At 49.2% G+C, this 27,161-nt stretch overlaps 2 protein-coding genes across 5 annotated transcripts in view; one reads left to right on the top strand and one right to left on the bottom strand.

Annotated features, from left to right (window-relative positions):
- The window catches only part of YBEY (ybeY metalloendoribonuclease), a 383,228-nt gene that overhangs the window by 17,276 nt on the left and 338,791 nt on the right, over positions 1 to 27,161 (bottom strand). The window contains exon 6 of one of the 2 annotated variants that reach the window (XM_030210681.1): positions 7,256 to 7,274. The exons of the other annotated variant lie outside the window; for it this stretch is intronic. Within the exon in view, the coding sequence (XP_030066541.1) occupies positions 7,271 to 7,274 (4 nt within the window). The 3' untranslated portion in view covers positions 7,256 to 7,270. Of the gene's footprint in view, positions 1 to 7,255; positions 7,275 to 27,161 lie in introns of those variants that run through there. 2 annotated transcript variants of the gene reach the window in all.
- Positions 1 to 27,161, top strand: part of C7H21orf58 (chromosome 7 C21orf58 homolog) — an 872,003-nt gene that overhangs the window by 752,760 nt on the left and 92,082 nt on the right. The gene's annotated exons all lie outside the window — the stretch shown is intronic.

The following is a 27,161-nucleotide window of genomic DNA, read 5'->3' as shown; positions in this document are numbered from 1 at the left end:
TCGGTACGGGTTTTTCTCTCTCCCTTATTTTTGGTGCCCTTCGTCACCATCGCAAATTTTGATTTCGCCGGCGTGATTTTTCCGCCCATGTCATCGAAGTCTCCCAGCGGCTTCAAGAAGTGCACCCAGTGCGCCCGGGTAATCTCGCTCACTGATAGGCACGCGTCGTGTCTTCAGTGTCTGGGGGCTGGGCACCGCCCGCAGGCCTGCAGTCTTTGTGCTCTTTTACAGAAGAGGACTCAGGTAGCGAGATTGGCCCAGTGGAACGTGTTGTTCTCGGGCTCTTCGTCGACAACAGCACCGGAGGCATCGAGTGCATCGACGTCAACAGCATCAAAACCTTCGACCTCGGCATCGACTACATCGACGGCAACGAGGTATCGACCCTCTGCATCGTCGGTACCGAGACATCGGAAGGCTGCGTCGGCGTCGGTGGTACCAGGACCTCCGCTGTTGCTGATGTCGTCGGACGGTGGTGCTTCGACTGGAGTGCAGGTGAGGGCTGTCCATTCCCCTGCTGGTGGCAGTGAGCCTTCCGGTGGGTCTCCTACCCTGAGGGCTCCTGCGGTACAGCCCCCCCGAGACCGACCTTCTTCGGCCTCGGCCCCGAGGAAGAGACAGCTGGATTCTACATCCTCCTCGTCGGTACCGGGAAGCTCCGGTGACATGCTTCGTTTGAAAAAATCAAAGAAGCATCGACACCAGTCACCTTCCCGCATCGGTACCGAGAGCTCTGGGTCGCCGAGGGAGTCGGCACCCAGTAGGCATCGGCACCGGGAGGACCGCTCACCCTCTGTTCAGGAGGTGTCGATGCGCTCCACCTTGGACAGCCCGGAACAGCCTCCACGCCCGGAACAGACTCTGACCTCGACGCCTGCATCGGCTTCCATGTCTTTCTCCACAGCCGCTCTGCACGAGAGTCTCCGGGCCGTTCTCCCGGACATCCTGGGAGAGCTGTTGCGCCCTTCCTCTCCGATACCGGGGGTGCTTGCGCCACCGGTACCGTCGAGTGAGGCACCGGCTGGGCCCTTGCCCGGGGTGAGGTCTCCGACATCGGTACCGACTGCGGCCGCCTCCCAGGAAGGCTCCCTGACGACGTCGGCGGAGGGAGCTTCGTCGGTGCTGGCGAGGGAGTCTACCTCTCGACGCTCCCACCGTGGCCGTGTTTCCACGGAGTCGAGTCGGGCACAGCTTCAGACACAGGTTCATGAACTTGTGTCTGATACCAATGGTGAGGCCTCGTGGGAGGAGGAGGAGGACATCAGATATTTCTCTGACGAGCAGTCTGATGGCCTTCCTTCTGATCCCACTCCCTCCCCTGAAAGGCAGCTTTCTCCTCCCGAGAGTCTGTCTTTTGCGGCCTTTGTCTGGGAGATGTCTACGGCCATCCCCTTCCTGGTGGTCGTGGAGGATGAGCCCAGAGCTGAAATGTTTGAGCTCCTGGACTATTCTTCTCCACCTAAGGAAGCGTTCACAGTACCCATGCATCATGTCCTAAAAAAGACATTGCTGGCAAACTGGACCAAGCCTTTAACTAATCCCCACGTTCCCAAGAAGATCGAGTCCCAGTACCGGATCCATGGGGACCCAGAGCTGATGCGCACTCAGTTGCCTCACGACTCTGGTGTGGTGGATCTGACCCTAAAGAAGGCTAAGAGTTCTAGGGAGCATGCTTTGGCGCCCCCTGGCAAAGACTCTAGAACCTTAGACTCCTTTGGGAGGAAGGCCTACCATTCTTCTATGCTCGTGGCCAAGATTCAGTCCTACCAGCTCTACACGAGCATCCATATGCGGAACAATGTGCGGCAGTTGGCGGGCTTGGTGGACAAGCTCCCTCCTGAGCAAGCCAAGCCATTTCAGGAGGTGGTCAGGCAGCTGAAGGCGTGCAGAAAATTCCTGGCCAGAGGGGTATATGATACCTTTGATGTTGCGTCCAGGGCCGCTGCTCAAGGTGTGGTGATGCGCAGACTCTCATGGCTGCGTGCCTCCGACCTGGAGAATAGGATCCAGCAGCGGATTGCGGACTCCCCTTGCCGAGCGGACAACATTTTTGGAGAGAAAGTCGAACAGGTGGTAGAACAGCTCCACCAGCGGGGTACCGCTTTCGACAAGTTCTCCCGCCGGCAGCCTTCAGCATCTACCTCCTCAGGGAGACGTTTTTATGGGGGAAGGAAGACTGTTCCCTACTCTTCTGGCAAGCGTAGGTACAATCCTCCTTCTCAACAGCCTGCGGCCCAGGCTAAGCCCCAGCGCGCTCGCTCTCGTCAGCAGCGTGCGCCTCAGCAAGGCCCCACGGCTCCCCAGCAAAAGCAGGGGGCGAGCTTTTGACTGGCTCCAGCGGAGCATAGCCGACATCAACGTGTCAGTGCCAGGCGATCTGCCGGTCGGGGGGAGGTTGAAAGTTTTTCACCAAAGGTGGCCTCTTGTAACCTTCGACCGTTGGGTTTTTCAAATAGTCCGGCAAGGATACACCCTCAATTTGGCCTCAAAACCTCCAAATTGCCCACCGAGAGCTCAATCCTACAGCTTCCAGCACAAGCAGGTACTTGCAGAGGAACTCTCCGCCCTTCTCAGCGCCAGTGCGGTCGAGCCCGTGCCATGCGGGCAAGAAGGGCTGGGATTCTATTCCAGGTACTTCCTTGTGGAAAAGAAAACAGGGGGGATGCGTCCCATCCTAGACCTAAGGGCCCTGAACAAATATCTGGTCAAGGAAAAGTTCAGGATGCTTTCCCTGGGCACCCTTCTTCCCATGATTCAGGAAAATGATTGGCTATGCTCTCTGGACTTGAAGAACGCCTACACGCACATCCCGATACTGCCAGCTCACAAGCAGTATCTGCGATTTCAGCTGGGCACACGTCACTTCCAGTACTGTGTGCTACCCTTTGGGCTCGCCTCTGCGCCCAGAGTGTTCACGAAGTGCCTGGCTGTAGTAGCAGCGGCGCTTCGCAGGCTGGGAGTGCACGTGTTCCCCTATCTCGATGATTGGCTGGTGAAGAACACATCCGAGGCAGGAGCTCTACAGTCCAGCAGATGACTATTCGCCTCCTGGAGCTACTGGGGTTTGTGATAAATTATCCAAAGTCCCACCTTCTCCCAGTTCAAAGACTCGAATTCATAGGAGCTCTGCTGGATTCTCGGACGGCTCGTGCCTATCTCCCAGAGACGAGAGCCAACAACTTGTTGTCCCTCGTCTCTCGGGTGCGAGCGTCCCAGCAGATCACAGCTCGGCAGATGTTGAGATTGCTGGGCCACATGGCCTCCACAGTTCATGTGATTCCCATGGCCCACCTTTACATGCGATCTGCTCAATGGACCCTAGCTTCCCAGTGGTTTCAAGCTGCTGGGTATCTAGAAGATGTGATCCACCTGTCCACGAGTTTTCTCAAATCCCTGTGTTGGTGAACGATTTGGTCCAATTTGACTCTGGGACGCCCTTTCCAAATTCCTCAGCCGCAAAAGGTGCTAACTACGGATGCGTCTCTCCTGGGGTGGGGAGCTCATGTCGATGGGCTTCACACCCAGGGAAGCTGGTCCCTCCAGGAACGCGATCTGCAGATCAATCTCCTGGAGTTACGAGCGGTCTGGAATGCTCTGAAGGCTTTCAGAGACCGGCTGTCCCACCAAATTATCCAAATTCAGACAGACAACCAGGTTGCCATGTATTACATCAACAAGCAGGGGGGCACCGGATCTCGCCCCCTGTGTCAGGAAGCCGTCAGCATGTGGCTGTGGGCTCGCCGTTACGGCATGTGGCTCCAAGCCACATATCTGGCAGGCGTAAACAACAGTCTGGCCGACAGGTTGAGCAGGATTATGCAACCTCACGAGTGGTCGCTCAACTCCAGAGTAGTGCGCCAGATCTTCCAGGTGTGGGGCACCCCCTTGGTAGATCTCTTTGCATCTCGAGCCAACCACAAGGTCCCTCAGTTCTGTTCCAGACTTCAGGCCCACGGCAGACTGGCATCGGATGCCTTCCTACTGGATTGGGGGGAAGGCCTGCTGTATGCTTATCCTCCCATACCTCTGGTGGGGAAGACTTTGTTGAAACTCAAGCAAGACCGAGGCACCATGATTCTGATTGCTCCGTTTTGGCCGCGTCAGATCTGGTTCCCTCTTCTTCTGGAGTTGTCCTCCGAAGAACCGTGGAGATTGGAGTGTTTTCCGACCCGCATCACACAGGACGAAGGGGCGCTTCTGCATCCCAACCTCCGGTCTCTGGCTCTCACGGCCTGGATGTTGAGAGCGTAGACTTTGCCTCTTTGGGTCTGTTAGAGGGTGTCTCCCGTATCTTGCTTGCTTCCAGGAGAGATTCCATTAAGAGGAGTTACTTCTTTTTATGGAGGAGGTTTGCCGTCTGGTGTGACAGCAAGGCCTTAGATCCTCGCTCTTGTCCTACACAGACCCTGCTTGACTACCTTCTGCACTTGTCTGAGTCTGGTCTCAAGACCAACTCGGTAAGGGTTCACCTTAGCGCAATCAGTGCATACCGTTACCGTGTGGAAGGTAAGCCGATCTCAGGACAGCCTTTAGTTGTTCGCTTCATGAGAGGTTTGCTTTTGTCAAAGCCCCCCCGTCAAACCTCCTACAGTGTCATGGGATCTCAATGTCGTTCTCACCCAGCTGATGAAACCTCCTTTTGAGCCACTGAACTCCTGCCATCTGAAGTACTTGACCTGGAAGGTCATTTTCTTGGTGGCAGTTACTTCAGCTCGTAGAGTCAGTGAGTTTCAGGCCCTGGTAGCCCAGGCCCCTTACACCAAATTTCATCATAACAGAGTAGTCCTCCGCACTCACCCTGTTCTTGCCGAAGGTAGTGTCGGAGTTCCATCTGAACCAGTCAATTGTCTTGCCAACATTTTTTCCCCGTCCTCATTCGTGCCTTGCTGAACGTCAGCTGCACACATTGGACTGCAAAAGAGCATTGGCCTTCTATCTGGAGCAGACACAGCCCAACAGACAGTCCGCCCAATTGTTTGTTTCTATTGATCCCAACAGGAGGGGAGTGGCTGTGGGGAAACGCACCATATCCAATTGGCTAGCAGATTGCATTTCCTTCACTTACGCCCAGGCTGGGCTGGCTCTTGAGGGTCATGTCACGGCTCACAATGTCAGAGCCATGGCTGCGTCAGTGGCCCACCTGAAGTCAGCCACTATTGAAGAGATCTGCAAAGCTGCGACGTGGTCATCTGTCCACACATTCATATCTCATTACTGCCTGCAGCAGGATACCCGACGCGACAGTCGGTTTGGGCAGTCAGTGCTTCAGAATCTGTTCGGGGTTTAGAATCCAACTCCACCCCCCTAGGCCCATGTTTTATTCTGTTCCAGGCTACACTCTCTGTTAGTTGGATAAGTTGTTAGGTCAATCTCAGTTATGTCCTCGCCGTTGCGAGGCCCAATTGACCATGGTTGTTGTTTTGAGTGAGCCTGGGGGCTAGGGATACCCCATCAGTGAGAACAAGCAGCCTGCTTGTCCTCGGAGAAAGCGAATGCTACATACCTATAGAAGGTATTCTCTGAGGACAGCAGGCTGATTGTTCTCACAAACCCGCCCGCCTCCCCTTTGGAGTTGTGTCTTCCCTTGCCTTTGTCTTGCTACATACGGGACTGACGAACACGAGCCGGTTCGGGCGGGAAGACGGCCGCGCATGCGTGGTGCGCATGGGCGCCCGAGGACTAGCAAAGGCCTTTGCTAGTGAAGTTTCCGATTGGAGGGGCTGCCGTGGACGTCACCCATCAGTGAGAACAATCAGCCTGCTGTCCTCGGAGAATACCTTCTACAGGTATGTAGCATTCACTATATTGCCCAGTGTAATATTTATGGTACAGTAAGTTTCTGAGTGTGTTTTTGCACAAATTTGTGCATAGTGTTTTGCAGTTGAGCGATTGTGGTTAGTATATGCTTTGAGCAACCACTTTATTCTTTGTCATATGATACATATCTAATATCTAAATGTTATAAATGGTATTAATTGTGACTATTTTATTTTAACTTATTTTTTTTCTGTGTTAGACAATTATGGATGTAAGCCCCACCCCTAACCCCACCCCCTTTAGCCTCCCCAAACAGTTGGGCCACCGACCGCCTATGACGGCAGGGAAGAGGGGAGAAATCGCTGAACATAGATGCAGGAGAGGGCAGGGGGCAGGGAAGAGGGGAGAAATCGCTGAACATGGATGCAGGGGGCAGGGAAGAGGGGAGGAATCGCTGAACATGGATGCAGGGGAGGGAAGACAGGAGGAGATGCACATGGATGGAGGGGGGAGAGAAGAAATGCTGGAAATGGACAGGGGAGGGAAGACAGGAGGAGATGCACTTGGATGGAGGGGAGAGAGGAAAAATGCTAGACATAGATGGAGGGGAGGGAAGAGAGGAAGTGAGATGAACATGGATGGAGGGGTGGAGAGAGGAAAAATGGTGGATATGGATGGAGGAGAGGGAAGAGAGAGGAAGGAGTTGCATATGGATGGAGGGGAGTGAAGAAAGAGGAAGGAGATGCATACTGATGAGGGAAAGGGAAAAGAGGAGAAAAACTACACATGGATGGAGAAAATAGACGCTGGATGGAAAGAGGGAAGAGAGGGGGCAGACGCTGGATGGAAAGGAGGGAAAGAGGGGTCAGATGCTGGATAGAAAGGGGGAAGAGGGGGCAGATGCTGGAAGGAGAGAGGGGGTAGACGCTGGATGAAAAGGGGGGAAAATTAAAGATCGCGGAAAGAAGAAACAAGAGACTGGGACCAACACAATTAGAAACAATAAACAGCCAGACCACAAAGGTAGGTAAAAATTAATTTTATTTTTAGTTTAGGATAAAGTAGTGTGGTAGCTGTGTTAATAAACACAGAAAATGGACGTAAGGTGATATGTTTACTGGACTAATTTTAATACATTTTTGACTAATGTTTGGAGATCAAACCCTCCTTTCTTGTGTCAGAACAGAATACCATAACAGCAGTATACTCTCCTGACCTGAGGAAATAGGTTTTGGCCTTTGAAAGCTAATTGAAAAATGTATTTAGTCCACTAAAATGATATTATCATATTTTCCATTTTTTGTTTTATTTGTTAACCTATAGCATAGTGATTGAAATATGTCAGTTTTTGAAATTTGCATCTCTTTATATTTGCACAGTACAGGGGGACTGAGGGGTGGGACTGTTCAGGGAAGAAGTCCTGGTGCAGGCAGCCTATGAGTGGCGCTGCCACTGCCCAGGTGAAGACTGCAGTAGACAGAATTTTAAGGTATTGAGGCAGGGGATGCACGCACTACCTGTAAAAAAAAAAAAAAAAAAATTCAGTACCCCCAATCATTTTGAAAAGTTGGCTCCTATGAGCAAGGCTCACACCATTGTCAGTAGTAACACGATAGAAAGAGACAAGCAACAAAACAGCACTATAAATAACAGTCCATCTCTGTGGCTGCTACCTGCATATGCCTCAGTGCCCAGTAGTGTGAAAATAATTGGGATAAACCTGCTCAAATAGTTTTTAAAGGCTGACTTGAATCTCATAAAGGATGGTTCAGTCCTCAGAGTAAATGAAAGAGAATTTCAAAGTAATGCGGTTAAGCAAAAGAAGGCTCTTTGGTGTGTAGCTTCCAAATGAGCTAAGTGCACTGGTGGGCTATAAAGGCGAAAAAAAAGTAGGTTATAGAGTGATAACTCCAAAAAACTACCAAGATATCAAGTGGTGAATGGAGGACATCATATAAAACCAGGTTCTGTCAAGACAGGTCAACAGACCTCTTATAGCGCTAAACTATTAAAGGTTATGACCATCAAGCATAAGTTCAATCATTTGTACCTCCATCAAGCATAAGTTCAAACATTTATACCTTCATCAAATGACATGAACAGGTAACCATAAAATACGCATAGAAAACGTCAAGAAATGATTCAAAAAGTAGCAGTCTCTAAGAATTTTTTGAGACACAACATAAAACATTAAATGTAACATCAAAAAGATGCAATCACTTATCTGCTCCAAAAACAACCTGCACTGGTAACCAAACCCACATCCAATGCCTACACAAAGATGTAGGATGGCGTTTCGGCAGCACTCACATGACTGCTTCTGGGGTTGTGTTAGCTCTCAACACGCAAAGCAAATGGAAAAGTATTAGAAAAAATATGCATCAGTTTACACATCCAAAATGCGTGTATCATTATCACTCAAAATAAAACAAATTTTATGTACTCATACCTGACAAAACAACACCTTACACTTCGCAGTGCTTGGGGCTGGTGAGAAAAAGATGAAACGCCTTACATAAAAAAGTCTTTTAAAGGAGGAGCACCCAAAACGTTTTTGAAACTAGATCACCAATCCAATTCCCTATTCAGTCCATGAGGTTGAACACTAATCAAAAAGAAAATCCAGTGTTTTTCATTTTAAAGCAGCAGAGTTTCTCAACATCTCCAACTCGATGGGGAGATACCACCACTTCTAATGCACTGAATATCACCGAAAGAGTGCATGTGAGATAAACGGTAGGACATTAGGGATGCATTTTCATCCTGGCACTGGAAGCAACTTTGATGTTCTATAATGCAGGTCTTCAAGGGTTGCCGAGTTTTGCCCACATACACCAGATGGCATACACCATATGTAGATGAAAACTTGAAATGATAGGTTTGTCCATTAAAACAACTTCAGGGGGGGGGTCACGTGATGCTTTAGGACGAGGCGGACGTGAATCTGGGCTCTCCCGGTCCTTTGACTCAAACTTTCTTATAAAACAACCCTGCAAACACGAAACGAGACAAAAACCTCGCTGGCGATCAAACAGAAGAACTGCATGGACAAATATATGAGCGCCGTTTCGAAGACAATGCCCCCCAAAAGCGCGAAAAAAGAAAAAGAAACAGCGAAGGCGGTGGGGGGCCTGGAGGTCGGAACACCGCCGCAGGCCTCGGGGGCGTTCACGGCCGAACAACTACAGCAGCTGGCAGAAGTGGTGAGAGCCGCGATTGACCCAAAATGGGATAAAATTGCAGAACAGTTGAATGCGCTAGAATCACTCACCACAGAAACCGCAAAGAGGACAGGAGAGCTGGAACAGCGAATGATGGCGCTGGAAGAGACGTTTGCCCCTGCGCAACAACACCAGACCAAGATGGACGCCAAACTAGAGATTTTCCAAGAGAAGCTCGACGAACTTGAAAATCGCTCCCGCAGAATGAACCTCCGTATTGTGGGGTTTCCGGAGTCGGTGGGAGCCTCAGTACTAATGTCAGTTCTGGAGAAATGGTTGTCGACTGAATTCGCACTATCGGACCATGCGGGGCCATTGTGCTTGGAAAGAGCACACCGCATAGGTAAACAACAAGATGGACGGCGAAACCCCAGAACGGTGATCTTGAAGGTGCATAATTACATCCACAAGGATGAAATCCTGAGGGGGTTTCGGCAGAAGCGAAATGAGGTTAAATTTGACGGACAACAAATCCTAATATTCCAAGATTATTCAGCGGGACTACAGGAAAAGAGGAAAAAATTCACTCAATACTGTAAGAAACTATACGAACGGAGGGTCCAATTCATGTTGGCCTATCCAGCTGTATTGAGAGTGAGAGACAATGGTCAATGGAAGGCCCTGAGAACCCCAGAAGAAGCACAGGCATATGTACAAACTTTGGAAGCACAAGAGCGGGACCCAAATGACAATGACTGATTATAAGTCCTACAGGAAGACTGCATTGGAGCAGGAATATCTAGGTTTGTGACAGCTGGAGTTGCAGGGCTCACAGAACTTGATTTGTGTTGGAGTGGGTGGAGGACCGGGAGAGACAGAAACCCCTGACACCCATTAATATGGGCATTTGCTGTAAGGGATTTAGGGATTGGGGAGAGAAGAAAAGGGGGGGAAGACAGAGGGTGGTTGGGGAGGGAAGGGGGCGGGGAGGGGGGGAAGAAGACACACAAGCAGTTCTTAACAAAACAACTGATTTTTTGATGACACAGGTTAGGAATCATGAGGGAAATCTAGAGAAGAGGCTGAACCAAAATGATGTGCAGATGGGGACCCTTGGAGTGGTGGCTGGGCACTTCGAGGGGGTAAAAGTGATCATCTTTGTAATGGCCCAGATTCAACCAACTGAGCATATCCCCAAATAGAGTTCGCATAGTCTCCTGGAATGTAGGTGGCATCACTTCCCCCATTAAACGAGCAAAAATACTGACAGCATTGAAGAGACACGGGGCGGGAGTGGCGTGCCTCCAGGAGACTAGGCTCTCCCAGGAAGAGCATGAGAAGCTGAGACGACATTGGGTGGGAGAGGTGTTTTGTTCCCCAGCAGCTAATAGAAAAGGCGGTGTTGCCATTCTCATTCACAAATCCCTAATGTGTCAGGCACAAATGATATTCAAGGATGGAGAGGGGAGGATAGTGGGGATTAAAATTAACTTACAAGGTGTAGAACTACATTTAGCCTCCATATATGGTCCTAACACCCCAGCACACTCTTTCTATGCACAACTTTTAGCGAAATATAAGACTGTACCAACATTACCACTAATTATGGCAGGTGACTTAAACCAAACAATGGATATGGAATTAGACAGGTCTAAGAAACAACAACTGAAACAAAATCCTAGTAATTCATTACTGCAGATTTTCTGTAGAGAGATGGGCCTGTTGGACCCCTGGAGGATTTTGCACGGGGAGGAGAGGGACTATACACATACCTCTAGAGTACATCATACGCAGTCTAGAATAGACTATATTCTTACAACACAGGACCTATTTCCTAGAGTCAGAGAAGCTAGAATTGGACCAGAAGAAATCTCTGATCACGCCATGGTCTGGTTAGATGTGGAAAATCCAAAATATTTCAGGCAATCCCCGGGGTGGAGGTTCCCAGCTTACCTCTTCCGCTCCAAAGACTTTGAAGGGTTTCTCCAGAAAAAATGGGGAGAGTATTCAGATAACAACCAGGTCCACAAAGAAGATCCAACCCTATTTTGGTCAGCAGCAAAAGCTGTTTTAAGAGGTGACATAATCGCCTATGTCAGCGCCCGGAACAAACGCCTCTCACAGGGGATAGTGGATTTAGAGAAGAAATTTCAGGCGGTTAAGAAAAAATATGCTAGAGCCCCAACTCAAGTGACGTATGAACTAATGATAGCCACCCGGACAGCTTTAAACAGCCTACTACATGAGAGAACTACACGATCCCAGATATACAGGAAATTTAATTTATATAAATTTGGAGATAAAGTGGGAGGGATGCTGGCTAGAGTAGTGAAAGGCTCTCGAAAATCCCACTTTATACCTGCTATAAAGAAGCCTACAGGAGAAGTAACAAACAAAATGACCGAGATAGCACAGGTGTTCAGAGATCACTTTGCTACATTATACGGGGTGACCACCAAATCCAGACACACGGAGAAGGACATAAGGCAATATTTACAAACACGGGGATTAGGAAGGATTCCAGCAGACAACGTAGAGACTTTAGATAGTCCTGTGACAGTAAAAGAATTACAACAAGCCATAAGTGCCTTGAAACTACATTCGGCGCCGGGACCGGACGGCTTGTCGGGGGAGTTCTATAAAATACTAAAAATGCAGATAGTAGGTCCCCTGACTGAACACTTAAACACAGTGGTGGAGGTAGGCCACTTTCCGCAACATACTAACTTGGCAACAATTAGTTTAATACCCAAACAGGGTAGAGACCCATTACAACCAGGCTCCTACAGACCCATCTCCCTCATAAATGTGGAAGTCAAGATACTGTCTCGTATATTGGCGGACAGGCTGGCACCTCTGCTGCCAAACCTCATTGGGGAGGAACAAGTGGGGTTCGTGCGAGGGCGACAATCAGTCCAAAACGTACGGAAACTTATCATGGCCATGCTTACAGAAGATGACACTAATACTGGCAGGATGATTGTGAGCTTAGACGCAGAACGCGCATTTGACCAAGTAGACTGGGCGTTTATGTTTGAAACACTGGGACAAGTAGGCTTGGAGGGATGGACTCTGCAGGCCATACAAGTGCTATATAACCAGCCACGGGCTATGGTTCGAGTGAATGGGGTCCTGACAGAAGATTTTGGGATAAATAAAGGTACTCGGCAGGGATGCCCCCTCTCCCCACTGCTTTTCCTGTTAACCCTAGAACCCATGTTGATTGAGATACGGGTAAATAAGGACATTAGAGGTATTCAAGTTCATGGGACAGAGCTAAAAGTACTTGCATATGCAGATGACGTATTACTGCTGCTGAGTAACCCTCAGACCTCACTAGACAATCTCCTACGGGTAATCGACACATATAGTGAATTATCCGGATATACATTGAACCAGACAAAGTCTTTGGCCCTCCCACTGGAAGAGACGGTTAAGAGTTCTTGGAGGGGGCAGCCCCCGATTCCTTGGGGGACTCAGTACCTTTGTTACTTGGGAGTCACTATACCAATAGAAATGAAGGCCCTATACGATACGAACGTCCGACCTTTATTAGAAACCACTAGAAGATTGTTACAGCTATGGAGCTCTTGTCCGCTATCATTAATGGGTAGGGTGGGGCTAGTAAACATGATAATAATCCCAAAATGGTTGTACAAGTTTCAGGTGTTACCAATCCACCTGAGGAGGAGAGAGGAGAAAGAATTACACAGGCTAATACAAAAATTCCTGTGGAATCAGAAAAGGCCTAGGCTCCCCATACATATCATACAAAAACCAAAGCCACAGGGGGGAATGGGATTATTAAATATACGTCATTTAATCACAGCTTGCTCCATGAGGCATATCAGGGATTGGCTGACAGGGCACCACCATTTTTCAGCAACCCAATTAGAGATGCAAATGTCCCCAACTGCACACCTGGGATGGGTATTACATGCATCAGGTCGAACGCTCCCGTGGGGGCTGGGGAAGAATCCACTAGTGACAACAGCGAGAGCAGCATGGAAGTGGCTGTGTAAGAGATACCATTTTGACTGGAGGGCGACCCCTTTCTTGCCTTTGCTTCACAATCCTGACTTTCCGGAGGGCACCTCCTCGAAGACCTTCAGCAACTGGAGAAAGCTGGGGATTCAATATGTTTATCAATTGGTCTCCGAGGAAGGCGAGACCAAACCCTTTGTGGAACTACAAAAGGAGTTCAAACTTAAGGAGTCAGACCGCTTCGCCTACCTTCAGGTCAGACACTATATCAGATCCCTGGGTTGGTCGAATCTAAGCGAAGATGTTCAAGACACCCTGAGCTCAGACCTGACCTTAGGGGCACAAGCAGTAGTGCCACTAAAATACTACCATAGATCACTGCAGGACTCGACGGAGAATATAGACTTTCGAACTAGCGCCCAACGGTGGGCTGGAGATTTGTTGACGGAAGTGACAGAAGAAATATTGCACAACTTTATCATTTCGATTCAAAAATCCTCCATTTTTACTAGATATTGGGAAATGCAATATAAATTTGCTTTAAGACTATACATCTCCCCGGACAGGGCGAAGAGGGCTGGCTTTGGAGGAAATGGAGTCTGCCCATGGAGTGGACAGTCTTTGGCTAGACTTGCTCACATGTTTTGGTACTGCCAACATATTTTACAACTGTGGACGCAAATTTTGAGAGAGACCAAGAGATACTGGGGACGCACAACACAGAGACACCCTTTGATTCTCTTTGGAGAATATAAATATGTCAAGCCAGCCCCACCGGGCTTCCTCGCTTTTCTGCAGAGAGCGATACTGATGGGAAAAAGAGTAATCTTACAACATTGGCGAGATACTAGAGCCCCCACAATTGGATCCTGGAGAATACAAATGATTGAACTTTTGAAATTAGAGAGAAGAAGCTATCAAGATTTGTCGACGGAGGAGGGCAAGAGGTTTCAGAGAACATGGGAGAACTTCTGGGACACGTTACAACCCTTGGCAAGAAGTAAGATTCTAAATTAGAAGGACTGGGAAAGAGACTCTACCTGATCATCAGATAAACAGCTTGTGTGGGGGGAAGGGAAGGGAGGGAGGTAGTATTGGGAGGGAGGGAGGGTTTGTTGGGGGGGAGTAGGGAGGGGAATAAATGGAAATACTGGACTTTGGAAAGTACTACTAGTTGCTTGTTGTATTAGAGTTCATAGACCACATACCATGGTTGTATTCTGGCAAGCTTTATATGTTCATAATAATAAAAAAGATTTAACCATAAAACAACTTCAGTGCCTGCAAAAGAAGCTGAACAGACTCTACATTGTGCAAGGGAAATGTCCCTCATTCCCATCCCCCAATCCTAGTGCACATACTTAAGGAACCATGATTATATCAGGAAGATCCTGTTTTTGTCCAGAATTGGAACAAGGTTCTCAATAAGTGTTCTTGTGATCTGATGATCATGATAGTGGCACAAGCACAGAGATATTTGCAGGCTCTGACAGTGGCGATAGATCAGACTAACTTCTATCTCCACTTCGTTACCACTGGAGAGTGTATCCAATCGCATTCGGGATATAAATTTGAGATTGGAAAGGGAAATGGGACTTGATATACCGCCTTTCTGAGGTTCTTGCAACTACATTCAAAGCAGTTTACATATATTCAGGTACTTATTTTGTACCAAGACTTCAGAGATAACATAAAGAAGGTAAAACTAGACACATTTTCTAGGGATGAATGGGATTATTTACAGAATAGACTAGTTTATGAAATATGAAAATGCTAAACCCCTACGAGAAAAACTACACTGGCTCCCACTTAAAGAACGCATCAGGTTCAAAATATGCTCCCTAGTGCACAAAATCATTCACGGAGATGCACCAGCCTACATGTCAGACCTGATCGACTTACCATCCAGGAATGCCAAAAGATCATCCCGCACATTCCTTAATCTGCACTTCCCTAACTGCAAAGGTCTGAAATACAAACTAACACATGCGTCAAATTTTACCTACCTGAGCACACAATACTGGAATCCACTACCGCGCAGTTTAAGGATGATTCACGATCTAACCAACTTCTGCAAACTACTGAAGACCCATCTCTTTGATAAGGCGTACCACAAAGATCAGCAAATGTGATTGACACCTGCTTGCTATATTACTATCAGTTTTGTTCGTCTTCTTTTCATTGTCATGTTACCCAAGACTTTTCTGTAACACTAAATACCTATTTTATAATGTATTCCACTATTTATGATGTATTGTAAGCCACATTGAGCCTGCAAAGAGGTGGGAAAATGTGGGATACAAATGCAATAAATAAATTAAATAAATAAAAATATTTGGATGCATACTGGCACAGATAAATTGAAACATGTCACTTTTGATAAGAGTCCTAGTAGCTCCAGAGAGGATTTGGGTTCATCTGATAACTCAGGCATGGCACACACAGTTCTTAATAATAATTTTTTAGATCAGCATCCATAGTTTCTGGGTCCGCTCCAAAGATCAACATCCACCTCAAGAACCTTGCACTGACCAGCCTCCATGACCGTCCACTCGGTCTCAACCTTCAGAGAGATGCAGTGATTAATATTTCAAATGAGGTCTTGGCTATTCTCCAGCAATGGATGTTACAGTATGGTCTGTTTTTTGTACCTACTGTTTGAGTGGACATCTACAGAGATTTTTTTTTTTTAATGTTACGGTTAAGGGTTCATTTGGGGGATTGTCATTCTTCACCTCGAGATTCAAGATTCAAGAAGCCTTCTAGGTAGGTCCCTCCAGGCTCCATTGACCCTGCTATTGCTGTGTTCCAACAACTGGTTGTCAGAGAAATTCAGGAAACTAGTTTCCACATCTAGTTTTCACAGTTTGGCATGTAATGAAAGGCAAGCCCTGATGGAACTGAAAATGACTGCACAATTGTCATTAAACCCACTGACAAGGGAAGGTCCATTGTGGTGATGAACCTCACTTCTTATATCAAGGAGGTTCAGCGGCAATTATCAGATGTGTCTTTTTACTTACCTTTAGAACGGGATCCAGCTTTTGAAGGAAGTGGACGATTTGATTTCAGACAGAATATCTAAAGGATATATTACTAAACAAGAGCAGCAATGTTTGTGGGTTCCTTTCCTGGTTACACCAGTGATGTACATTTTGCCCAAGGTTCACAAGGATATCCAGCACCCACCCAGGCCGTCCAATTACTGTTGCTTCCTATGCTGTTAATTTATATGTTGTACATTTTGAAAAATTGTATCTTATGACTTCTCTGGGGGTTTTTTTTTGTTGTTGTTATATTAAATTTTAGAGACGATTTATTGATGACATATGTTTTTGTGGTCAGGTACAATGGGATCAACTTTCTTTGTTTCTTCAGTGGTTACACAGTTGTGATTCCAATTTAAGATTTGTATACACTTTTCATCCTCTACGTGTTCACATTTTGGATTTGTCAATTGAACGGTCTTATTCTGGGTTTGTTTACACTCTTTTTTGCAAACCAAGACAGAAATACCCTCCTACATTTCGCTAGTTGTCATCCTTGTAAGCTTCGTGGGACAATTTGAACGTGTGAAGCGCATTTTTTTCATCTGTCCAAGAATTTAAGATTCAAGCTTCTATCTTATTCCAAATGTTTAAGGAACGTGGATATCCCACATGTATTTTGAAGAAAGCTGAGAGATCTGCTCCAGTCGGGCAGTGTGTGTTCTCCCATACTCACCAGTGGTGGGTAAGGTGAGGTCAGTAATTTTGATATACTGGCACATTTTACAGCTACACCACTCTTGCCAGGAACCCCCTCTTTTTGCATTTAAATGGGGCAGAAATTTGAAAGACTTTTTTGGTCCCCTCTGATTTACCATCTTTGACCACACTAGACCCCCTGTTTACTAAAGCTTAGCTCGAGCTATCTGCAGCAGGGCCCATTTTATTCCTATGGGCCCTGCTGCAGATAAATCAAGCTAAGCTTTAGTAAACAACCCTTTAGGATTGTGGGACTGGAATGAGGGACATTTCCCTTGCACACACTGAGGGGCATTTTCGATAGTTTGTCTATCTTTTTTTTCCCCCCAAAATACCATTTTGAACAAGGTTTTCTGCTTTGTGTTTTTATCTTTGTAGGCCATTTTTGAAAAAAAAAAACTGCTCAAATTAAAAATGCAGAAAATCAAGCCATTAGGATATAGGAGGGGCCAGCATTTTTAGCAGTCTGGTTCCCCAGACATCCCAGGAGAAAATTGGGCCTCCTAGGGAGCACTGCAGTGGACTTCAAATAAATGCTCCCAGTTATACACCTCACCATTGCTCCCTTATCTTATCTGCTGAGCCCTCCAAAACCCACCCAAAGCCCACTACTCCCAACTGTACACCACTACAGTAGCCCTTATGGATGAAGGGGGCACCTATATGTGGGTACAGTGAGTTTCTGGTGAGTTTTGAAGGGTGACAGTTTCCACTGTAAGGTGTAACAGATAGAGGGACATAGAGGGGCATTTTCAATCAGGGATGCCCATCTCTAAGGGTGCCCATCTTCGAAGATGGTGCTGCGAAGGAGCGGGGCCAACCATATTTTCAAAACAACATGGGCGTCCATCTTTCGTTTTGAGAATACGGTTGGGGGCGCCCAAATCTCGACCTAAATGCTGAGATCACCGGATTTAGAGATGGCCGCCCTCGGTTTTCCCCAATAATGGAAACCGATGGCGCCCATCTCAAAAACGAATAAATCCAAGGCATTTGGTCGTGGGAGGGGCCAGGATTCGTAGTGCACTGGTCCCCCTCACATGCCAGGACACCAACTGGGCACCCTAGGGGGCACTACAGTGGACTTCGCAAATTGCTTCCAGGTACATAGCTTCCTTACCATGGATGCTGTGCCCCCCGAAACCCCCCCAAAACCCACTCTCACAACTATACACCACTACCATAGCCCTATGGGGTGAAGGGGGGCACCTAAATGTGGGTACAGTGGGTTTCGGGTGGGTTTTGGAGGGCTCCCATTTTCCACCACAAGTGGAATAGGTAGGGGGAGGTGGGCATGGGTCCGTCTGCCTGAAGTCCACTGCACCCACTAAAATTGCTCCAGGGACCTGCATACTGCTGTCATGGAGCTGGGTATGACATTTGAGGCTGGCATAGATGCTGGCAAAAAAAGTTTTGAAAGTTGTTTTTTTGAGGGTGGGAGGGGGTTAGTGACCACTGGGGGAGTCCGGGGAGGTGATCCCCGATTCCCTCCAGTGGCCATCTGGTCAGTTCAGGCACTTTTTTGGGACTTGGATCTGAAAAAAAAGGGACCAAATAAAGTGGACCAAATTCTCGCCACGGACGCCCTTCTTTTTTCCATTACCGGCCGAGGGTGCCCATCTCTTAACCACACCCCAGCGCGCCCCTGTCCCACCTTCGATACCATTCCGACACGCCCCTGGGAACTTCGGCGGTCCCGGCGACGGAAAGCAGTTGGGGACGCCCAAAATCTGCTTTCGATTATGCCGATTCTGGCGCCCCTGAGAGAAGGGCGCCCATCTCCCGAAAGATGGGCGCCCTTCTCTTTCGAAAAAGAGCTGGATAGGGTCCTGAGGAATCCCGCATGCTATAGTGCACTGCACCAACCACTAGACTACTCCAGGGACCTGCATGCTGCTCTAATAGACCTGGCTATAACATCTGAGGCTGTCATAGAGGCTGGTAAGTCATATTTTTATTCACATCTTTGGGGGGCGTGAGGCGGTGTATTGGGGGTTCACCCTCGATTCCCTCCAGTGGTCATCTGATCATTTACGGCATCTGTTTGTGCCTTATTCGTTCTGAAAACAGGTCTAGACCAAAATGTTGAAGTTTCAGCCCCAGATTTTTTGGTTTTGTTCCATTATAGCTGTAAAATCTCCAAGTTCTAGGAATGCCCTAAGCCCGCCTCTGAAATGCCCCCTTGTGATTTGGTTGCATCGCAGATGAATTGCATAGACAAACATCTGCAAAATAGGTTTCAAAAATACTGACTTGGATGTTTTGAGAAGAAAAACATCCAAATGGTGCTTTATGACACTTTCTGGATGTTTTTCTCTTTCAAAAATGAGCCCCACTGTAATGTTTGTTCAGTTTCTTTTGCAGCCACTGAAGTTGTTTTAAATGGATAAACCATTCATTTCAAGTTTTCATCTACATATCAAACCGCACAGGTGGTGTATGCTATCTGATGCTCCTGCTCCTTGGTGTATGTGGGCAAAACTCGGAAACCTTTGAAGACCCGCATTATAGAACATCGAATTTGCCTCCTGTACCAGGTTGAAAATGCATCCCTAGTGTCCCACTGTTTATCTCAAATACACTCTTTTGGTGATCTATGTTTCAGTGTATTAGAAGTGGTGACATCTGCCTGTCGAGGTAGAGATTTATTTATTTATTGGGATTTATTAACCGCCTTTATGAAGAGATTCACCCAAGGTGGTGTACAACGGTACAATTTAATATAAAACATACAATTTTGATAACAGCATAACATTAGTAAAATGGCCAAATATAAAAATAAATACAATAAATGAGGTAAACTTGAGAACAGCAAATTAAAACCTAATAATAGGACTACCATGAAACAGTTTCAAAGACATGCACATTTAACAGCACTGAAATTGAAATAACAGTGTCAGCATAATACTAGTGAAACATCTATAAGCACGCATTAGAACATTCAAATAACATGGATATGATACCAATGCTTTTCTACAACACAGTTTACCATGTAGCCAAGGGGCCAAGAGCCATAGGCGCCCGGTATAAGAGGCTTGGGGAGGCTAAGCCTCCCCAGCCCAACCACTGCCCCCCCCTCCCCCGCGAGCTGCAGGCTTCCCCATCTGCCCTCAGCTGCCATTTCCTGCCGTCTTCCAGATCCCCCGCTCCCCGGTCATCAATCATCTCACGTCTGCCCGGAGTGCCCGCCCCTCAGCTGCCCGATAGCCTGTTCCCTTCCTGCCCTCACCCTACGCCCTACCTTAAAGTATTGTAATTTTCCTGGAGTGAGCAGCGCCGGCATTGCAAGGAGCAGCAGGCTCCAGCCTTCCCTCGCATGGCTCCGCCCTCTTTTGACGTATTTCCTGTTTCCACGAGGGCAGAACCATGCGAGGGAAGGCTGGAGCCTGCTGCTCTTTGCAATGCCGGCTTCTCTCGACATAACCTCCCCGTCTCAGCATCTGGCTGCAGCTTAACCCCACACTGACACTAACTACTTCCCCCTGCAGCTGCAGGCTAGATTGTGAGAGCAGAAGAAGGCAGGAGGCAGCAGCAGCAAGGGAGCATCTGGTACAAGTTTACCCAGAGGTAAGGCAGAGAGACAAGTCCCCTCTCACGCAGAGAGTGCCACTAATCAGAGAATGTGACAGGCAAAGAAGGACTAGGGCTATTCACTGCTCCAAGTCCTGAACAGAGGAGAGATATGAAACACAGCAGGAGATATGAAAGAGGAGAGACTTGGAGAGTGCAAAAAGATATAACAAGAGATTGAGAGAGATAGGAAAGAAGAGACAGAAAACGGGAGAGATTGATAGGTAGCAAGGTGAAGAGATAGAAGATGAATGGAGGTTAGAGAGATTTACCAATTAAGGGAAAGGGGGGAAGAAGGAAAAGTTGTGCATAGTGTTTTGCAGTTGAGCGATTGTGGTTAGTATATGCTTTGAGCAACCACTTTATTCTTTGACATATGATACATATCTAATATCTAAATTTAATAAAAGGTATTAATTGTGACTTATTTTTATTTTTTCTGTGTGTTATCAGCCAATTATGGATTTAAGCTCCACCCCCAACCCCGCCTCCTTTAGCCTCCCCAAACAGTTGGGCCACCGACCGCCTATGCCAAGGGCAGATAGATAGATGGGGACAGGATGGGTGGTACAGAGTCAGTTGGAATAAATGGATGGGTGGCTAAACTCTGGGCAAGTTTTTTGTACAGTTAAGTTACAGTGTGTGTAACAAGCTAGTCCAGGTGCAGATGTGGACACAGCTGCTTTATAAAGAAAAAAACACTGGATTTTCTTTTTGAATAGTGTTGAATCTCATGGACTGAATAGTGAATTGGATTGGTGATCTAGTTTCAATAAAAGTTTGGGTGCTCTTCCTTTAAAAGACTTTATGTAAGGCATTTCCTCTTTTTTCTCATCAGCATTGTGAAGTGTAAGGCGTTGTTTAGCCAGGTATGAGTATATGAAATGTGTTTTATTTTGAGTGATAACAATACACGCATTTTGAAAGCGTAAGCTGATGCATATTTTTTCTAATAGTTTTCAGTTTGAATTTGGAATGCTTCACATGTTGAGAGCTAACACAACCACAGAAGCAGGCATATGAGTGCTGTCGAAACACCATCCTACATCTTTGTGAAGGCATCGGGTGCAGGATTTTTTTTGGAGCAGATAAGTGATGTTTAATGCTGTGTCTCAAAAACTTCTTAGAGACTACTTTTTGAATCACTTTGTTGACGTTTTCTATGCTTGTTTTATGGTTACCTGCAGAGCCGGTCTTAGACCGAGGCGGCCGCATAGGGCCTCGTGCCTAAGGGGGCCCCGCGCGGCGCGCCTCAACTCTGCCTCCTCCGCTCCCGCACTGACGCCCAACCCCCCGACAGCCCTCCGTCCTTTCTATTCCTGCCACCTCCCATGGCATCTCCCTTCCTGGAACTGGAAGCAGCATCGCGCGATGACAGCTGATTGTATCGCCGGAACCTGCGCATCCTCTTCGCCTCTTCAGTCAAGGCCAGTGCAACCTTCTTCCTCACGCACCTCTTGCCCATTTTTGGTGTTTCTGCCTCTGCCCCCTACGCGGTGCAGCTGTTGCAGCAGAGCGAGACGGGGCGGAGTCAGGCGACGCGGACCAGCAACGCTCGCGCTGGTCACCGCAGCCACGTGCTTGGAAGCAGAGTGGAGGAAGAGCGAACGAGATGGAGGCGAAGCGGAGCAACAGCAGAGCCTGAGACCGGGGCTGTACAGAGCAGAGAGCCACCAGTCAAAGGAAGGCTGAGCGGAGCGGGAGAAGCACAGGCCGGCGGCATCTGAGCGAAGCACCGAGAGAGGCGGAGAGCAGCCCATGGCAGCCATGCCTGTGGGCAGCACGGAGCCCGAAATTGTCCTCAGCTACCAGGTACTGCACTGCTTTTCCATTTTTGAGTCCTCTATTGCACTAAAAGGGGAAGGAAGCCTTTAAATATGAGTCTGCACAATGAACTAGTTTTCATATTGGGGGGGGGGGGGGGGGTAGGTTGCCTTGAAAAATAGACCGTATGCATATGTTGGGATTTGAGAAATCAGAGATGGAGGTTTGTGATTCCTGATTTCATGGGGGCAGGGCTGGGTAGCACCTCAAACTCGGGGGCTGGGGCAAGTCGACGTGGATGGCAGGGGTGGACAAGGAGGCAAAGGAGAATCAGACATGGGTGGGAGGGGAGGGCAGGGAAGATAGGAGAAATTGCTGGACATGGAGGGGAGGACAGGGCGGGGCAGAGGAGAAATCACTGGACATGGAGAGGGGGGCAGGGGAGAGGAAAATTGCTGGATTTGGATGGCTGGAGGGGGCAGGGGAGAGGAGATTTGCTAAATATGGATGGAGGAGAGGGCAGGGGAGAGAGGAGAGTTGCTGGACATGGATGGAGGGAAGGGCAGGGGAGGGAGGAGAGTTGCTGGACATGGATGGATGGAGGGGAGGGAAGACTGGAAGGAGATGGTGGATGGAGAGGAGAGAAGAGAGGAGAAAACTAGACATAGATGGAGTAGAGGGCAGGGAAGAGAGGAGAAATGTTGGGCAGGAATGGAGGGAAGGAAAGACAAAGGAAGGAGATGCACATGGATGGAGGGGAAGGGAGAGAGGAGAAATGCTGGACATGGATGGAGGGGAGGAAAGTAGATGCACATGGATGGAGGGGAGTGAGGAGAAATGCTGGATATGGATGGAGGGTAAATTGCTGAATTTAAGGGCTGGATCGGAACACTTTGAAGGCAGATGCTGAAACTAGAGAAAGGATAGGGACAGGGCTATGGATGGTGGACAGGACACAGGAGGATGGTGGACATGGTGAGAGAAAAAATATTAAATGGAAAGAAGACACTGCATAAAATAGAAGACATTGGGATCAAAGCGAATAGAAAAACTAAATGATCAGACAACAAAGAAAAAAGTATTTTAATCAGAATGTATTAATTGGAATATGTCAGCTTTTGGAAATGTGCATCTGTGATATTTTGCATGTAAGTTTCAATTTTTCTAGTATTGCTGCATGTTGAGTCTGACTTCTTGAGGTAGCTTACATCTTTTTGGCTTCTTGGGGTTGGGGATCTCTTTGTTGCCTCTCTGGTTTGATGGGTTACAAAGTAATAGGGGAATTTGAAAGTACTGGATCTTTTCTTAATTAATATTTTTCCTTTATTCTCCTTTGTTATGAGAATTAGAACTACTAATTGTAGTGGACTTGAACTGAATAATTTCTGGGGAGGGGGGGGGTTCATGATATCATTGTGCTTATTATTTCAATCAGTTTTTCTGTACAAGTTTAGCTTCATTTGTCTTTATTTGAAATTTCATAAATAAAAAAAATTCTAAAAATTGAATAATCTTATCAATGGGGTGGAGCTAGGGCGGGGCGGGGCTAGGATGGGGCCCCACCAAATTGGTGTGCACAGGGCCCTGCACTTGCTAAGACCGGCCCTGGTTACCTGTTCATGTCATTTGATGAAGGTATAAATGTTTGAACTTATGCTTGATAGAGGTACAAATGATTGAACATATGCTTGATGGTCGTGACCTGTAATAGTTTGCGTTGTAGGAGGTCTGTTGACCTGTCTTGACAGAACCTGGTTTTATCTGATGTCTTCCATTCACCATTTGATATCTCAATATATTGGTAGTTTTTTGGAGTTATCATTCTGAGGGGCATAATCGAAAGAGAAGGTGTCACGTCTGTGGCCATGACCACCCTCAGACTTACCCTGTTTCTGGGAGTCAGTGGCTGTGCTGGCTTCTGCTTGTCTCTGTGTCTGTCTCTGTCTTAGTTTCTCTCTGGCTCTGTGTGCTGATTGCCTTACTGGACCTCACCTGTGTGGGCTATGCCTCTTCCAAGATGGCTGCCGCCTCCTCCTCTATGCCAGTATCCAAGATGGCTCCTGCTTGTCCTTCCTGTGGGCTCACTTCCTCTGTGTGTCAAGCCTCTGTTTGGAGGCAAGGAACTTCCTGCTCAGGGCCGTGCCGATGCGGTAAGCGGGGTAAGCGCCGCAGGGGGGCGCTATCCTCTGGGGGGTGCCGCCGCTGCGTGCTTACCCTGCCCTCCCGCTCCCATGTAGGAACTGCCCGCCCTCTTCTCCCCCCCCCAAGATCCCGTTCCTTTTTTTTTCTTTTAAATTTACCTTCCTCCGGCAGCGCAGCGTCAGTGAAGGAGGCGGCGCTCCCAGTCCCGACGTCTCTAGCCTTCCCTTGTTCGCTGCTCACTGCCCCGCCTTCTTCTGCCCTTCGGTTCCCAGTACCTGTGGGCTGCTTGCCCTTCTGCGTGGGCTGCTAGCCTTCTGCCTTTAGTCTGTGTTTGCAGCCTGCCCTACTCCTTGCTTGTATATTCTGTGTGCACATCCTGAACCTTGTATATCCTGTGTGCACATCCTGGTCCCTGCTTGTTCGTCCTGAGTCCTGGTTTTGGCTAGCTAGTGTTATCCGGCTTTCCACTCTGCCTAGCTGCCATCTTCCCTGTGTGCACATCCTGATCCTTGTATATCCTGTGTGCACAGCCTGGTCCCTGCTTGTTCGTCCTGAGTCCTGGTTTTGGCTAGCTAGTGTTATCCGGTTTCCCGCTCTGCCTATCTACCTTCTGTCCCATGTGTCTACCTTGTACCTTGCTTTTCTCCGAGGACAAGCAGGCTGCTTGTTCTCACGACTGGGTGACGTCCGCGGCAGCCCCCACCAACCGGAAAGAAGCTTCGCGGGACGGTCGGCACGCAGGGCACGCCCACCGCGCATGCGCGGCCGTCTTCCCGCCCGTGCGCGACCGCTCCCGCCAGTTCCTTTTTTTCTGCGTCTGGAGAGAGTCGTGCTTCGCCGCTCTCTCTTGTTCAGCCGCCGGATTTTCGATCGCGTTTACGCGATCACGCTTTTTTCTCTTTGTTTTCCGGTCTAGTTACCGCCCGGTTCCTTTGTTTTTTCAAAAAAAAAAAAAAAAAAAAAAAGAAAACCCTGCGCGTGTGGAGCACGCGCTCCCTTTTTCCCTCGCTTCTAGCGGGGACGCCGCGTTGCGGCCTAGTGGCCGCTCGGTCGTTTCTCCTTTTCGTGGTGTGATTTCAGCCACCATTGACGACTTTGACTTCGCCGACGCGATTTTTCCGTCGATGTCCTCGAAGGTCCCGAGTGGATTTAAAAAGTGTGGTCGCTGCGGCCGGCCGATCTCGCAGACCGACACCCACGCTTGGTGCCTCCAGTGCCTCGGGCCGGAGCACAATATCAAGTCGTGTTCTCTGTGTCTCGGTCTCCGGAAACGGACTCAGGTTGCGAGGCAAGTTCTGCGGGACCGTCTTTTTGGAACTTGCGCCGGCCCCTCGACGTCGACCTCGAAGGCATCGGTATCGACGACCGGCCCTTCGGTACCGGTATCGATGCCCGAGACATCGGCACCGATGGCAGCGACCCCAGGAGAACAGGTCCCGTCGGCCCGCCGGTCCTCCGGTGAGAGTGGGGGTGAGAGGCCGCGTGGGCAGTCGGCCCCGGTCACTCCCTCAGCTCGTGGGCCACGGGACCGAACCCTGTCTGACCCGGTACCTCGAGACCGAGGGGGATCGACCTCCTCCTCCTCCATGCCCTCCGGCGCCGGTGACGGGCATCGCAAAAAAGATAAGAAGCGTCGTCACCGGTCGCCCTCGGTGCATCCGGATGTCGGAGAGGAGGCGACGCCGAAGCGTCATCGTCGGGAGGAGAGGTCTCCGTCGGTTGTGGAGGTACCGACGCATCGGGGTTCCGGCACCTCGGTGCCGTCTCCTGGCCCCCAGCAGCTTCTGGCGCCGACACCCCTACCGGCCCCACCGCCTTTCCCGGCAGCGGGCCTGGACGAGTGCCTCAGAGCCATCCTTCCGGGGATCCTGGAAGGGCTGATGCGCCAGGCTGTGCCGGCGCCGGGGGTGCTTGCGCCCTCGGCGCCGATGACTGTGGCGCCGGCGAGCTCTAGCCCGGCGCCGGGGCCGTCGACGCCGCCACCGCTTGCGGTGCCGGTCTCGACCGCCACGCAGGTGGAGTCCCCGTCGACGTCGATGGAGGGAGCTCCGTCCCCGCCGGCGCGGGAGTCCACCGCTCGACGACACCGAGACCCTGGTGCCTCGACGTCGAGCCGGGCCCGGTTCAGGACTCAGCTACATGAGCTTATGTCCGACACCGAGGATGAGGACTTGTGGGGGGAAGAGGAGGACCCTAGATATTTCTCCTCAGAGGAGTCTACGGGCCTTCCCTCGGACCCCACGCCTTCACCGGAGAGGAAACTCTCGCCTCCCGAGAGTCTCTCCTTTGCCTCCTTTGTGCGGGATATGTCTATCAGCATTCCCTTCCCCGTGGTCTCTGTGGAAGAGCCGAGGGCCGAGATGCTCGAGGTCCTCGACTATCCATCACCACCTAGAGAGTCCTCCACGGTGCCGCTGCATAATGTCCTTAAGGAGACGCTGCTTCGGAACTGGGTGCGACCATTAACTAACCCCACCATTCCCAAGAAAGCAGAGTCCCAGTACAGGATCCACTCCGACCCAGAGCTAATGCGGCCCCAATTGCCCCATGACTCAGCGGTCGTGGATTCTGCTCTCAAGAGGGCACGGAGTTCGAGGGATACCGCCTCGGCGCCCCCGGGGCGGGAGTCTCGCACTCTGGACTCGTTTGGGAGGAAGGCCTACCAATCCTCCATGCTCGTGACCCGCATCCAGTCATACCTGCTCTATATGAGCATTCACATGCGGACCTATGTGCAACAACTGGCGGACCTGGTCGAGAAGCTCCCGCCGGAGCAGTCCAGGCCTTATCAGGAGGTGGTCAGGCAGCTGAAGGCGTGCAGAAAGTTCCTGTCCAGGGGTATCTATGACACCTGTGACGTGGCATCTCGTGCTGCGGCCCAAGGTATAGTGATGCGCAGGCTCTCATGGCTGCGTGCCTCTGACCTGGACAACCGCACCCAGCAGAGACTGGCTGACGTCCCTTGCCGGGGGGATAACATTTTTGGTGAGAAGGTCGAGCAGATGGTGGACCAACTGCATCAGCGGGAAACCGCTCT

The sequence above is a fragment of the Microcaecilia unicolor genome, chromosome 7 (genome assembly GCF_901765095.1).
Source record: "Microcaecilia unicolor chromosome 7, aMicUni1.1, whole genome shotgun sequence".
NCBI lineage: Eukaryota > Metazoa > Chordata > Amphibia > Gymnophiona > Siphonopidae > Microcaecilia > Microcaecilia unicolor.
The sequence above is the reverse complement of the archived record's forward strand: the minus strand, read 5'-3'. Positions and strand labels throughout refer to the sequence as shown.